General features: G+C 48.4%; 1 protein-coding gene and 1 pseudogene across 3 annotated transcripts in view; one reads left to right on the top strand and one right to left on the bottom strand.

Annotated features, from left to right (window-relative positions):
• NEK4 (NIMA related kinase 4) overlaps nt 1–12,847 on the bottom strand; it is a 36,352-nt gene extending 23,505 nt beyond the window's left edge. For 2 of the 3 annotated variants that reach the window (XM_060204519.1, XM_060204521.1), the window contains exons 1-5: nt 12,573–12,847; nt 6,694–6,960; nt 4,683–4,880; nt 3,731–3,838; nt 1,207–1,361 (exon numbers count right to left, since the gene is read on the bottom strand). In XM_060204519.1, the coding sequence (XP_060060502.1) occupies nt 1,207–1,361; nt 3,731–3,838; nt 4,683–4,880; nt 6,694–6,960; nt 12,573–12,710 (866 nt within the window). In that variant the 5' untranslated portion in view covers nt 12,711–12,847. Of the gene's footprint in view, nt 1–1,206; nt 1,362–3,730; nt 3,839–4,682; nt 4,881–6,693; nt 6,961–12,568 lie in introns of all 3 variants that reach the window. The other variant, XM_060204520.1, reaches the window with a different exon arrangement.
• On the top strand, nt 2,999–3,437 carry LOC103110031 (large ribosomal subunit protein eL31-like; annotated as a pseudogene).
• Nucleotides 12,848–13,972: the final 1,125 nt, after the last annotated feature.

Genomic DNA, 13,972 nt, shown 5'->3' with positions numbered 1-13,972 from the left:
GTGTGGCTCACCACTGGGAAGCCTCTCTAAGTCTTTGGTTTTTTTTTTTAATTTCATTATTTGAGAAAGCAAGCAGAGAGGGGGGGAGGGAAAGACAGAGAGAAGGGAAACACCACAGCACCCTGGGGTTCCTTCATGGAGTTCCCCTGGTGTTGCTATGTATCCTAATCACGTATTTTTAACTTCTAATAAAAACATATTCTTTTTCTAAAGATTTATTAATTAGAGAAGCAGAGCATCAGACTAGCTTATGTGCATCAGGAACTGAATTTGGGACCCCATGCTTGCAAGTCCTGTGTTCTGCTACTATGTCACCACTCTGGCTGCGCAATAAACCAACAAATAAAATTTCTTTTCTGGAACCAAGACCTCACATAACTTCAACACATTGAGCCACTTTTTCCTTCAGAGAGAGAGAGAGACGCCACGGCACCAGAGCTTCAACTGTTACCATGACATCTCTCCCAGCAGTGTTAGGACTTAATAGGAGGCACCCTGCCCAGTGAGTTCTCTCTGTCATCAACAAAATTTCTCGCATGTAAAAATTACCGAAGCCTTGGGAGGCAGGTGGTTAAGCAGCAGTTTAAGTGCATGTGACACAAAGCACAAGGGCAGGTGTAAGGATCCCGGTTTGAGCCCTCGGCTCCCCACCTACAAGGGTGTCACTTCACAGGTGGTGAAGCAGGTCTGCAGGTGTCTATCTTTCTCTCTCCTGTCTTCCCCTCCTCTCTCCATCTCTCTGTCTTATCCAACAACATCATCAACAACAACAACAACTACAACAATAAAACAACAAGGGAAACAAAAGGGAAAATAAGTATTTTTAAAAAATTACAGAAGACACCCACTATAATTTCTCACACATGCATAGTCTAAAAGTCACCCTCTGGGGGTTGGGCAGTGGCACAGCGGGTTAAGCGCATGTGGCGTGAAGAACAAGGACCAGCATAAGGATCCTGGTTCGAGCCCCTAGCTCCCCACCTGCAGGGGGTTTGCTTCACAGACAGTGAAGCAGGTCTGCAGGTGTCTTTCTCTCCCCTTCTCTGTCTTCCCCTCCTCTCTCCATTTCTCTCTGTCCTATCCAACAACAACAGCAATAACAACAATAACAGCGATAAACAAGAGCTACAAAAGGAAGAAAATAATATATATATCACCCTGTTTTATTCTGTTTGGCCCAGTTAAGTGTAAAGCAAGTTATCTTACGCCTTTGTTGCCTCCAAGAACAAGGAGATTTGGCGCTTTATGTAAGGTTGCCTCAGGATGCTCCTCACAGAGGGTCTTTCTTCAGGCCTCTTGCTCAGCATTGATCTGATCAATTCTGCCAGCTCTGGGCTATAATCTTTCGGCATTGGGGGCAGCTACAAAGAGAAATAATATCACAGTCACTACTAATGCTCTTGTGAAGCAAAGTAAAAGGTGAAAATTCTCTAGTATTGAAGTTATTTTCTTTCTTTTTTATTATTTTTATTTTTTATCTTTATTTGTTTATTGGATAGAGACAGTGAGAAATTGAGAGAAGGGGAGAGAGAGACAGAGAGATACCAGCAGCCCTGCTTCACCACTAGCAAAGCTTTCCTCATGCAGGTGGGGACCAGGGGTTTGAACTCAGACCCTTGCACATTGTAACAAGTGCGCTCAGCCAGGTGTGCCATCACCAGGCCTCAAAGTTATTTTCTACATTAAGAAAACCAGTGTATTACTCTACAGGATGTGTGCTGATGTCCTGATTATAATACCAAGTTCCACGGTTGTAAAAGTCTATCCTTCAAATCAGCAGTTCCATTTAAGGACTCTCTCCTCCTATAAAAACGAGAGTCTGAATCCCAGAATTCCTGGGCCAGGAAGGCGGCTCAGAAGCAGAGCGCCAGCTACACACCCATCAGGCCCTGCTTCTGCGCCCCAGCGCCATATCCAGCAATAAGAGAGTAATTAAGTGGGGGTCCGGCAGTGGTGCAGCAGGTTAAGTGCACATGGCGCAAAGCACAAGGACCGGTGTAAGGATCCCAATTTGAGTCCCCGGCTCCCCACCTGCAGGGGAGTTGTTTCACAGGCAGTGAAGCAGGTCTGCAGGTGTCTCTCTGTCTCTCCCAGTCTCTGTCTTTCCCTCTATCAATTTCTCTCTGTCCTATCCAGCAACAACAACATCAATATTAACAATAACAACATCAACAAGGGCAACAAAATGGGAAGGGATGGCCTCTAGGAGCAGTGGATTCATAGTGCAGGCACTGAGCCCCAGCAATAACCATGGAGGCAAAAAAAAAAAAGGCGGGGGGAGTCAGGCAGTAGCGAGCAGGTTAAGTACATGTAGCACAAAGCGCAAGGACCAGCGGAAGGATTCCAGTTCAAGCCCCCGGCTCTCCACCTGCATGGGAGTCGCTTCACAAGCGGTGAAGCAGGTCTGCAGGTGTCTGTCTTTCTCTCCCCCTCTCTGTCTTCCCCTCCTCTCCATTTCTCTCTGTCCTATCTAACAATGACGACATCAATAACAACAACAATAAAAACTACAACAATAAGAACGACAAGGGCAACGAAAGGGAAAATAATTTTTTTTTCCCCCTTTTGTTGCCCTTGTTGTAGCTTCGTTGTGGTTATTATTATTGCCCTTGTTGACGCAATTCGTTGTTGGATAGGACAGAGAGAAATGGAGAGAGGAGGGGAAGACAGAGAAGGGGAGAGAAAGATAGACACCTGCAGACCTGCTTCACCGCCTGTGAAGCGACTCCCCTGCAGGTGGGGAGCCGGGGGCTTGAACCGGGATCCTTACGCCGGTCCCTGCGCTTTGCGCCACATGCGCTTAACCCACTGCGCCACCGCCCGACCCCCAATTTTTTTTTTTAAGTAACTAAATAAGGGCCACTAAGACAGTTCACCTAGGAGGCAATAAACAGATAGACAGATAAATAAAAAACCTGGAATGGATGAGATGTTTTCTGGACTAGGAGGACAAAGGGGTGAAGGTGCAGGTAGGCGGAGGGCAGAGACTGATCGTCCTTTCCTGTCTAGGCCCAGCAGAATGGCTCCCGCAAAGCAAGGCAGTGAGAAGAAGGGCCGCTCTGCCATCAACGAGGTGGTGACGCGGGAGTACACCATCAACATCCACAAGCACATCCACGGCGTGGGCTTCAAGAAACATGCTCCTCGGGCAAAGAGATCCAGAAATTTGCCATGAAGGAGATGGGCACTTCAGATGTGTGCACTGACACCAGGCTCAACAAAGCTGTCTGGGCCAAAGGAATAAGGACTGTCCCCTACCGCATCCGGGTACGGTTGTCCAGAAAACGCAATGAGGATGAAGATTCACCAAACAAGCTGTATACACTGGCTACCTATGTACCTGTCACCACTTTCAAAAATCTACAGACAGTCAATGTGGATGAGAACTAAATACTAATTGTCAAATAAAGTTACAAAACCACCAAAAAAAAAAAAAAGAGAGAGAGAGAGAGACTGGGCTTGGTGGCAGGAATGGCACGCAGACACCTATCACGAGAAAACAAAGACACTACTCCTGCACCAACAACTGTCCTGTCAACCATTATTTCCTACAATACAATGGTTTGGAAACAGAGAAAAAGAAAGTCACCATTCCCTTCTGTTCCAGTCCAAGCATCCCCGCTGAAGAGCACTGCCATTATGGACTAACCAGGCAACACCGGTGATTACTTTTGCCAGTAGCTACATATAAAGTCACACTGAACTGCCCTTGTTCCAAACCATTCTTTACCTTTCCTTCAATAATCCGATAAACCAGCGAGTTCATGTCTTTTGCATTGAAAGCATGCTTCAGGGTGGCCATTTCATAAACACAGCATCCCAGAGCCCAAACATCAGACTGCAAAAGAAAAATTGGAAAAGATGAAATGTCACTGTCTTATTAACAGATTTCCCCTCTAAAATTTCAGGGGCCAGAGACAGAGCTCAGTGGTAGGGTGTATGTCTTCTGCATAGGACGTTCATTTCCAGAAACTATTCTCCAAGTAAAATAAAATGTTTTTTTTTTTTTTTTGCCTCCAAGGTTATCACTGGGGCTCAGTGCCTGCACCATGAATCCACTGCTCCTGGAGGGCATTTTTCCCATTTTGTTACCCTTGTTGTTATAGTTATTGTTGTTATCACTGTTGTTGTTGTTGGATAGGACAAAGAGAAGTCAAGAGAGAAGGGGAAGACAGAGAGGGGGAGAGACAGACAGACCTGCTTCACCTGTGACTGCCCTGCAGGTGGGGAGCCAGGGGCTCAAACTAGGATCCTTGTGCTTTGCGCCAAGTGTGCCCAACCCGCTGGGCTACTTACTGCCTGCCCCGCACACACACACAATGGTTAGTTTTCATAAAAGGACATTTTCCTGGAGCCAGGTGGTGGCGCCCCGGGCTAAGCACACATTACAGTGCACAAGGATCCACGTTCAAGCCCCTGGTCCTCTGGTCCTCATCTGCAGAGGGAAAGCTTCACCAGAGGGTGAAGCAGGGCTGCAGGTGTCTGTCTCTCTCTCTTTCCCTAGCTCCCCCTTCCCTCTCAATTTCTGTCTTTATCCAACAATAAATAAAATTAAAAGATTTAAAAAAAAGGGGGGGACATTTTCCTTAAATCAACTCACAGGCAATTCTATTCTCCTAAGTTCTGAGTTTATGAGGACTATCCTAGAGGTAGGTGGGGCGGTGCACACAGCTCAATCCTACCTTATAGTTGTAGGGTTTGTTTGAGAATAGCTCGGGGCTCATATAGTAAGGGGTGCCGATGAGGGTGCTGGCCATGTCGCAGTGGCTCTCTAACACTCGAGCGATTCCCAAGTCTCCCACTTTAATGATGTTTGTTCGTGTCAGGAAGACATTTTGAGTTTTCAAATCTCGGTGAAGGATGTGTTTTTCATGTAAATACTGAAAAGATAAAAAAAAATTTCATAAATACATGTACTTATTGAATGATTTCTTCCTGACTTCCTATATACCACCACCAATTAAATGAATGAATCTTAGTTACATATCTGTGTATCAAAGCCCGCTTGTTTTATAATCTCTAAATACAAAGCCCAACTTTGACTTTCTCAAGTAAGAAAATTAAAGTCTTGGGGCTGGGTGGTGGTGCACCTGACTGAGCACACATTACAATACGCAAGGACCCGGGTTTGAGTCCTCAGCTCTCACCCGCAGGGGGAAAGCTTTAGGAATGGTGAAGCAGTGCTGCAGGTGTCTTTATTATTATCATTATTTATTTTTTAACCAGAGCACTGTTCGGCTCTGGCTTATGGTGGTGCAGGGGTTCGAACCTGGGACTTTGGAGCCTCAGGCATGAGAGTCTGCATAACCATTATGCTGTCTACCCTCTGCTCAGGTTAGGTGTCTTTGTTTCTCTCTCCCTATCTCCCCCTTCACTCTCAATTTCTGGCTGTGTCTATCAATAAATAAAGATATTAATAAATTGCTTATTTGAGTCTTACATAACCAATCTGCCCAATATTTTATATATATATATTTTAATATTTATTTATTCCCTTTGTTGCCCTTGTTGTTTATTGTTATAGTTACTATTGTTGTTGTTGTTGGATAGGAAAGAGAGAAATGGAGAGAGGGGGGGCGACAGAAAGGGGGAGAGAAAGACAGACACCTGCAGACCTGCTTCACCGTCTGTGAAGTGACTCCCCTGCAGGTGGGGAGCCGGGGGCTCGAACCGGGATCCTTATGCCGGTCCTTGCGCTACCGTCCAACTCCCTCCAGTATTTTATTTTTATATACTAAATTGATTTTTACTGAGGAAATGTCATTTTACAACACTGCCTTAGTGACGGGGTAAGACTTAGCATTCTGCACATCTCCTCAGATGTCTTCTTTGCATTTGTACCATTTAGGATGATGTGTATGTATATATATTCAGTTATTCCCACCAGAGGTGAAGACAACCTATATAAAAAGTCAGATGCACATTCCTTTAGATGAGGGGTGGAGAACTTTTCTGCCAAGGGCCATTTGGATGTTTATAACATCATTCACAGGCTATTCAAAATCACCAACTTAAAGATTAGCACCTAATGTTACTATCAGAAACAGTCCAGGTCAGACAAAATGATTCCATGGGGCTATACAGCCCAGGGGCTGGACTGTTCCTCACCCTTGCTTTAGATTCAGGAAATCTTCAGCTTAATACCATCTCCAGATACAATAAAGGCCATTTTTATTTAGGGAGTCCTACAGGACTTAAATAAGGTCATTAACTCTGGACACGCCTCTGCAGCTCCAGTGGTAGAGTCTCACTTTCCAATGTGTTTTGGATTCTCTTCATTGTGCCACAGTGGGGCTGACAGTCCCAGTCCGCACAGCTAAGGCACGTTCATTAGCCCAGCCGCCCAGCCACTCTCACCATGCCACAGCCGGCCAGCTGGGAACACAATCACACTCTGCTCCTTGTTGACTCAAAGCCCCTAACACTGACTTTGCTATTCATATTAGATAACATAAAGGAAACAAACAAACAAACAACTGGCTGCTCTTACAAGAAGCCATGAAGTCCATGTCAACTTCAGTCAGCTTTCTTCAAAAGCATCGAATGCTACAGCAAGTGGGGGTGGGCCCACTTAGTAGATTTTCAAGAAACACTTTCCCCCGCATATAAGCGTTGGGCGAGTGACCTGCCTAAAACCCACTTGTCATTCCCCCACTGGCCTGGAGCAAGAGGGGGGCTGTCAGTCTGAAGTACCTGCAGCGCCATGGCGATCTGAACAAACCACTCCACCACCTGACTCTCGGGCAGCAGCTGGCCCTTCTGCTCCTTGAGCTTTCGGTAGAGGTCGCCCCCTTCGCAGAAGCCCATGACGATGTACAGCAGACCGTCCCCTCCTTCCCAGGACTCTCTGTAGGTCACGATGTTGGGGTGCTTCAGCTGAGATAAGAGCTGGGCTTCCTGCTCAGCAGCTCGCCTCTCTCGGCTAGAGGCATTCCGGAGGTTCAGTTTTTTGATGACATACTACAAAGGAATATTTGTTTTTATTTTTTTTTTCAGTAAAAATTATCTTTATTTATTTATTGGATAGAGACAGCCAGAAATCGAGAGGGAAGGGGGTGACAGACAGGGAGAGAGACAGAGATACCTGCAGCCCTGCTTTCCCACTCGTGAAGCTTTCCCCCTGCAGGTGGGGCCCGGGGGCTTGAACCTGGATCCTTGTGCACTGTAATGTGTGTGCTCAACCAGGTGTGCCACCACCTGGCCCCAGAATATGTTTTTAATGTGAAAATAAACATACAGTTTTATAGGTTCTCCTGAATGTCCCCCCCCAAGACAACCTTGTGAGTCTGTCAGAATATACTCACGTTGCTATTCATAAGACACAAAACTCAAGTGTGTGTGTGGGGGGGCTTGCTATCACTGAAGATACTTTTTACAGGTTAGACTTATAGCTTCGTGAGGCATTAAAAATTATACTTTCAACCTGCACTTTGCAATTTTATTAATGGATAAAAAATGAGTTTACGTCGACATTTCACTGGATCAACTATAAAATCTGTGGTAGAAAAGTGGAAGGACCAGCATAAGGATCCCAGTTCGAGCCCCCGGCTCCCCACCTGCAGGGGAGTCGCCTCACAGGCGGTGAAGCAGGTCTGCAGGTGTCTGTCTATCTCTCCCCCTCTGTCTTCCCCTCCTCTGCATTTCTTTCTGTCCTAACAATGACAACATCAGTAACAACAACAATAATAACTACAACAATAAAAAACAACAATGGCAACAAAAAGAGAAAATAAGTAAATATATATAAAAAAATCTGTGGTGGGGATTCTGCAACCTCTAAGTTCCCTTTATCAAGGTCATGAAGCAGTTTGAATACAGACCTGTAGACAGAACAGGTCCGAGAATTGCAATCGATGCTCACAGGATCCATAGCCCAATAAAGTTAAACATCACTGAAACGCTGCCCACAAAAAATCAAAAAGACCATTCATTCAGCCGACACATACGTAAGTAGGCTCCATAAAGTGCAAACTACTGCCAAGTGTACAGGCTATATTACTTCAAAAAACCAGTGTTCCAGGGGGTCGGGCGGTAGAGCAGCGGGTTGAACGCATGTGGTGTAAAGCGCAAGGACCAGCGTAAGGATCCCGGTTCGAGCCCCTGCCTCCCACCCATAGGGGAGTCACTTCACAGGCAGTGAAGCAGGTCTGCAGGTGTCTGTCTTTCTCTCCCCCTCTGTCTTCCCCTCCTCTCTCCATTTCTCTCTGTCCTATCCAACGATGATGACATCAATAACAACAATAACTACAACAATAATGAAAAAAAAAGGGCAACAAAAGGGAAAATAAATAAAGAAGTGAATAAATAAATAAAACCCAATGTTCCTGCCCACCCTTGTGCCTACTGGGATCATCTCTTAGGCCAGAGCTCAGGTAGCACAACTAGCACCTGAAACAAGGCAAACTGTCAGAGGGCCCGAAACTTAAGGACTCTTATCCTAGTGTAAGTATGAATAGTCTCTCTTTTCAGCTTTAAAACTGCCCTAAGTTCTACACTCTATTACTCAGTTTACAAACCACATTAACTGGTTCACTGTACTGAGGGTGACAGGGTAGAGGGCTTTAAGCTGGGGGGGGGGGTGACATCAGACTGGTCACTGAGAGGGTCGGGTGGTGGCACACCTGGTTAAATACATGTTACCATATGCAAGGACCCAGGTTCAAGCCCTCAGTTCCCACCTGTGGAAGAGATGCTTTACAAGAGGTGAAGGAGTGTTACAATGTCTGTCTCTGTCTGCCTCTTCTCAATTTCTCCGCCCTTTCAGGTAAGATATATTTAAGGGGCCAGGTGGTGGCGCACCTGGTTGAGCACACATCTTACAACGCACAAGGAGCCGGGTTCGAGACCCTGGTCCCCACCTGCAGGGGGAAAGCTTCACAAGTGGTGAAGCAGGGCTGCAGGTGTCTCTCTGTCTCTCGCCCTCTCTATCACCCCTTCCCTCTCAATTTCTGGCTACGTCTATCTAATAAATAAATATTTTTTAAAAAGATATATTCAGTAAAGTTTTTTTTTTTTTTTTTTTTTTTTTTTTACATTTTTTAAGTAGTGATTTAATAATGATCGACAAGATTGTGGGATAAGAGGGTACAATTCCATACAGTTCCCACCACCAGAGTTTGGTATTCCATCCCTCCATTGGAAGCTTCCCTATTCTTTATCCCTCTGGGAGTGTGGACCCAAGATCTTTATGGGGTGCAGAAGGTGGGAGATCTGGCTTCTGTAATTGCTTCTTTCAGTAAAGTTTTAAAATAGGGGGCCAGGCGATGGCACACCTGGTTAAGCACACACATTAGAGTGCACAAGGACCCAGGTTCAAGACCCTGGTCCCCACCTTCAAGGGAAAAGCTTCACAAGTGGTGAAGAAGGAATGCAGATGTCTGTCTCTCTCTGTATCTCCCTCTCCCCCTCAATTTCTCTGTCTCTATCCAGTATAAATAAACAAAAGTATTTTTTAAAAATAAAGAAAAAATAACATTAAAATAAATAAAAATAGACTGATCACTAAGACTGCAACAAAAACAAAGACTTGAAAAGCAAGTCCCGTGGCAAGGAGGACCAGCAGGACAGCACGGATATGTTCAGTGATGCCTGTGCCCAGCACCGGTGGGATACTGGACTGGTGGGGAGAGAGGGAAATAATAGACACACTGACCAGTGGAATAGAATTGAGAGCCCAGAAGTGAGCCCCCACACCTATGGACATCTAATCTTTGACAAAGGGGCCCAGACTATAACATGGGGAAAGCAGAGTCTCTTCAACAAATGGTGTTGGAAAAAATGGGTTGAAACATGTAGAAGAATGAAACTGAACCACTGTATTTCACCAAATACAAAAGTAAATTCCAAGTGGATCAAGGACTTGGATGTTAGACCACAAACTATTAGATACTTAGAGGAAAATATTGGCAGAAGTCTTTTTCGCATACATTTTAAAGACATCTTCAATGAAACGAATCCAATTACAAAGAAGACTAAGGCAAGTCTATGGGACTACATCAAATTAAAAAGCTTCTGCACAGCAAAAGAAACCACTACCCAAACCAAGAGACTCCTCACAGAATGGGAGAAGACCTTTACATGCCATACATCAGATAAGAGTTTAATAACCAACATATATAAAGAGCTTGCCAGACTCAACAACAAGACAACAAATAACCCCATCCAAAAATGGGGGGAGGACATGGATAGAATATTCACTACATTGCTCAACAATTTGGCTTCGTATGTTAACTCTGTTTTCAATCACCAGGTTCCAGATGCCATCAGGATGCTGGCCAGGCTTCCCTGGACTGAAGACCCCACCAATGTGTCCTGGAGCTCAGCTTCCCCAGAGACCCACCCTACTATGGAAAGAGAGAGGCAGACTGGGAGTATGGACTGACCAGTCAACGCCCATGTTCAGCGGGGAAGCAATTACAGAAACCAGACCTTCTACCTTCTGCAACCCACAATGACCTTGGGTCCATGCTCCCAGAGGGATAGAGAATGGGAAAGCTATCAGGGGAGGGGGTGGGATGTGGAGATTGGGTGGTGGGAATTGTGTGGAGTTGTACCCCTCCTACCCTATGGTTTTGTTAATCCTTTCTTAAATAAAAAAAATTTTAAAAAAAGAATATTCACTACAGAAGAGATCCAAAAGGCTGAGAAACACATGAAAAAATGCTCCAAGTCTCTGACTGTCAGAGAAATGCAGATAAAGACAACAATGAGATATCACTTCACTCCTGTGAGAATGTCACACATCAGAAAAGGTAACAGCTGCAAATGCTGGAGAGGATGTGGGGTCAAAGGAACCCTCCTGCACTGCTGGTGGGAATGTCAATTGGTCCAACCTCTGTGGAGAACAGTCTGGAGAACTCTCAGAAGGCTAGAAATGGACCTACCCTATGACCCTGCAATTCCTCTCCTGGGGATATATCCTAAGGAACCCAACACATCCATCCAAAAAGATCTGTGTACACATATGTTCTTAGCAGCACAATTTGTAATAGCTAAAACCTGGAAGCAACCCAGGTGTCCAATAACAGATGAGTGGCTGAGCAAGTTGTGGTCTATATACACAATGGAATACTACTCAGCTGTAAAAAATAGTGACTTCACTGTTTTCAGCTGATCCTGGATGGACCTTGAAAAATTCATGTTAAGTGAAATAAGTCAGACACAGAAGGATGAATATGGGATGATCTCACTCTCAGGCAGAAGCTGAAAAGCAAGATGAGAAGAGAAAACACAAGTAGAACCTGAACTGGAATTGGCATATTGCACCAAAGTAAAAGACTCCGGAGCGGTGGGGAGAATACAGGTCCAAGAAGGATTCAGAGGATCAGAGGGGGTTGTATTGTTAAATGGGAAACTGGGGAATGTTATGCATGTACAAACTATTGTATTTACTGTTGAATGTAAAACATTAATTCCCCAATAAAGAAATAAAAAAAAAAAAAACAAAAAAACCCTCCCTCCTGCAGAAGGGGACCAGGGGCTTGAACCCGGGGCTTGCCACCACCTGACCCACAGTTTACCTTTATAAATCTAAGTTTGGCGGAATCTCCATCTCAAGTGGACATTTCACTTGTGAGCTTTTAGTTTAAAAGGTAAAATTACTTTAATTTTATTTATTCTTTATTTTTTCACCAGAGCCCTGGCTCAGCTCTGGCTTGCTAGTGGTGCAGGGGATTGAACCTGGGACTTTGGGGGCCTCAGGCATGAGGGTCTCTTTGCAGAACCAGGATGCTGTCTCCCCCCCACCCTGGGGTCTTTCATTCAAAGAGTGACAACCTGCCAAGCGCTAGGTCCCTGGAACACAACACTGCACCCACCAAGCTTGGACCACCTGGGGGAGCCCACCGCTGGGGGAGGGGCACCCACTGCCGGGGGAGGGGACACCCACCGCTGGGGGAGGGACACCCACCGCTGGGGGAGGGGACACCCACCGCCGGGGGAGGGGCACCCACCGCCGGGGGAGGGGCACCCACCGCCGGGGGAGGGGCACCCACCGCCGGGGGAGGGACACCCACCGCCGGGGGAGGGGACACCCACCGCCCGGGAGGGGCACCCACCGCCGGGGGAGGGACACCCACCGCCGGGGGAGGGGACACCCACCGCCGGGGGAGGGGACACCCACCGCCGGGGGAGGGGACACCCACCGCCGGGGGAGGGACACCCACCGCCGGGGGAGGGGACACCCACCGCCGGGGGAGGGGACACCCACCGCCGGGGGAGGGGACACCCACCGCCGGGGGAGGGGACACCCACCGCCGGGGGAGGGGACACCCACCGCCGGGGGAGGGGACACCCACCGCCGGGGGAGGGGACACCCACCGCCCGGGAGGGGCACCCACCGCCGGGGGAGGGACACCCACCGCCGGGGGAGGGGACACCCACCGCCGGGGGAGGGGACACCCACCGCCGGGGGAGGGACACCCACCGCCGGGGGAGGGGCACCCACCGCCGGGGGAGGGACACCCACCGCCGGGGGAGGGGACACCCACCGCCGGGGGAGGGGCACCCACCGCTGGGGTGCCCCCTGCGTCCCGGCCTCCCGCGCCCCTCCCGCCCCGGCCCCGCCGACCTGCCTGCCGTCCCGCCGGTGCCTCACGAGCGTCACCTCCCCGTAGCTGCCCCTGCCCACGACCCGGACGAAGCAGTAGGCGGCCAGGGGCATGTTCCCGGCACGGGGCGCGGCGGTCGGAGCCGCGGGAGGCCCCGCTCATGCCCGAGAGGCTGCAACACCGGGGGCTTCACCGACCGCCCGACCCCCGGCGCCAGCGCCGAGCCCGGGCGCACAGCGACGCCGCTGCCATAGCGATCGGGGTCAGGCGGCCCCGCGCATGCGCCGGGAGGTGCCACCTCGGAGCCCGGCGGCGGCGGCGGCGGCGGCGGCGGCCAGAGCGGACGGCCCCGCGCATGCGCCGGGAGACGTCACCACAGAGCCCAGCGCCAGCGGCCAGAGCGGGCCCCGCTGTCCCCGGAGGACCCGCCATAGAGCCGAGGTGCTAGGCGGCCAGAGCGACCCTTCCCCGGGCCCGGGGGCGCGCACCTCGGCCTCGGTTCCATCGCTGGGAACTTGCGGGCTGTCAGCCGCGATGGGGTCCCGGGAGCTGCGGCCGGCTTGCTTTCAGCGCGTGGCCGTGTATTTTTTGTTCATCCTTTCTACATATATTTACTTAACTGCAACAGAATCCCTGCTCGCTGAAACGCATATTCTTTTTAAAGATTATTTTGTCTAACTTAATTAATTATTTTATTTGCTAGGACAGAGAGAAGGGGAGAGCTCTGAGTCCTGCAGCTTCACTGCTCATGAAGCCTCTCCCCCTACACACACACACACACACACACACACACACACACACACGTGGGGGCTGGGGGCTTGAACCCTGGTCCTCGTGCTTGGTAATGTGTGCGCTCAACCAGATATATGCCAACACCCAGCCCCTTAATTTTTTTTTTTAACTTATTACTTATTTTATTTCACAAAACAGAAATTGAGAGGGAGGGGAAATGGGGAGAGAGAGCGGGGGTAGATAGATAACCTAACAGTTATGCAAACAGACTCATGCCTGAGGCTTCCAAGTCTCAGGTTCAATCACCTCCTCCCCACCATAAACCAGAGCTGACCCGTGCTCGGGTTAAAAAAGAGATGGGGGGACCAGCAGCACTGCATTTTAAAAATAAGTTTATTGGGGATTTGGGCGGTAGCACAGCGGGTTAAGCGCACATGGCGCAAAGCGCAAGGACCGGCATAAGGATCCCGGTTCAAACCCCAGTTCCCCACCTGCAGGGGAGTTGCTTCACAGGCGGTGAAGCAGGTCTGCAGGTGTCTATCTTTCTCTCCCCCTCTCTGTCTTCCCCTCCTCTCTCCATTTCTCTGTGTCCTATCCAACGATGACGACAACAGCAATAATAACTACAACAATAAAACAACAAGGGCAACAAAAGGGAATAAATAAATAAATAAATAATAAGTTTATTTATT

The sequence above is a fragment of the Erinaceus europaeus genome, chromosome 12, assembly GCF_950295315.1.
Source record: "Erinaceus europaeus chromosome 12, mEriEur2.1, whole genome shotgun sequence".
In the NCBI taxonomy this organism is placed as follows: domain Eukaryota; kingdom Metazoa; phylum Chordata; class Mammalia; order Eulipotyphla; family Erinaceidae; genus Erinaceus; species Erinaceus europaeus.
This window is presented reverse-complemented; position numbering and strand designations above follow the sequence as displayed.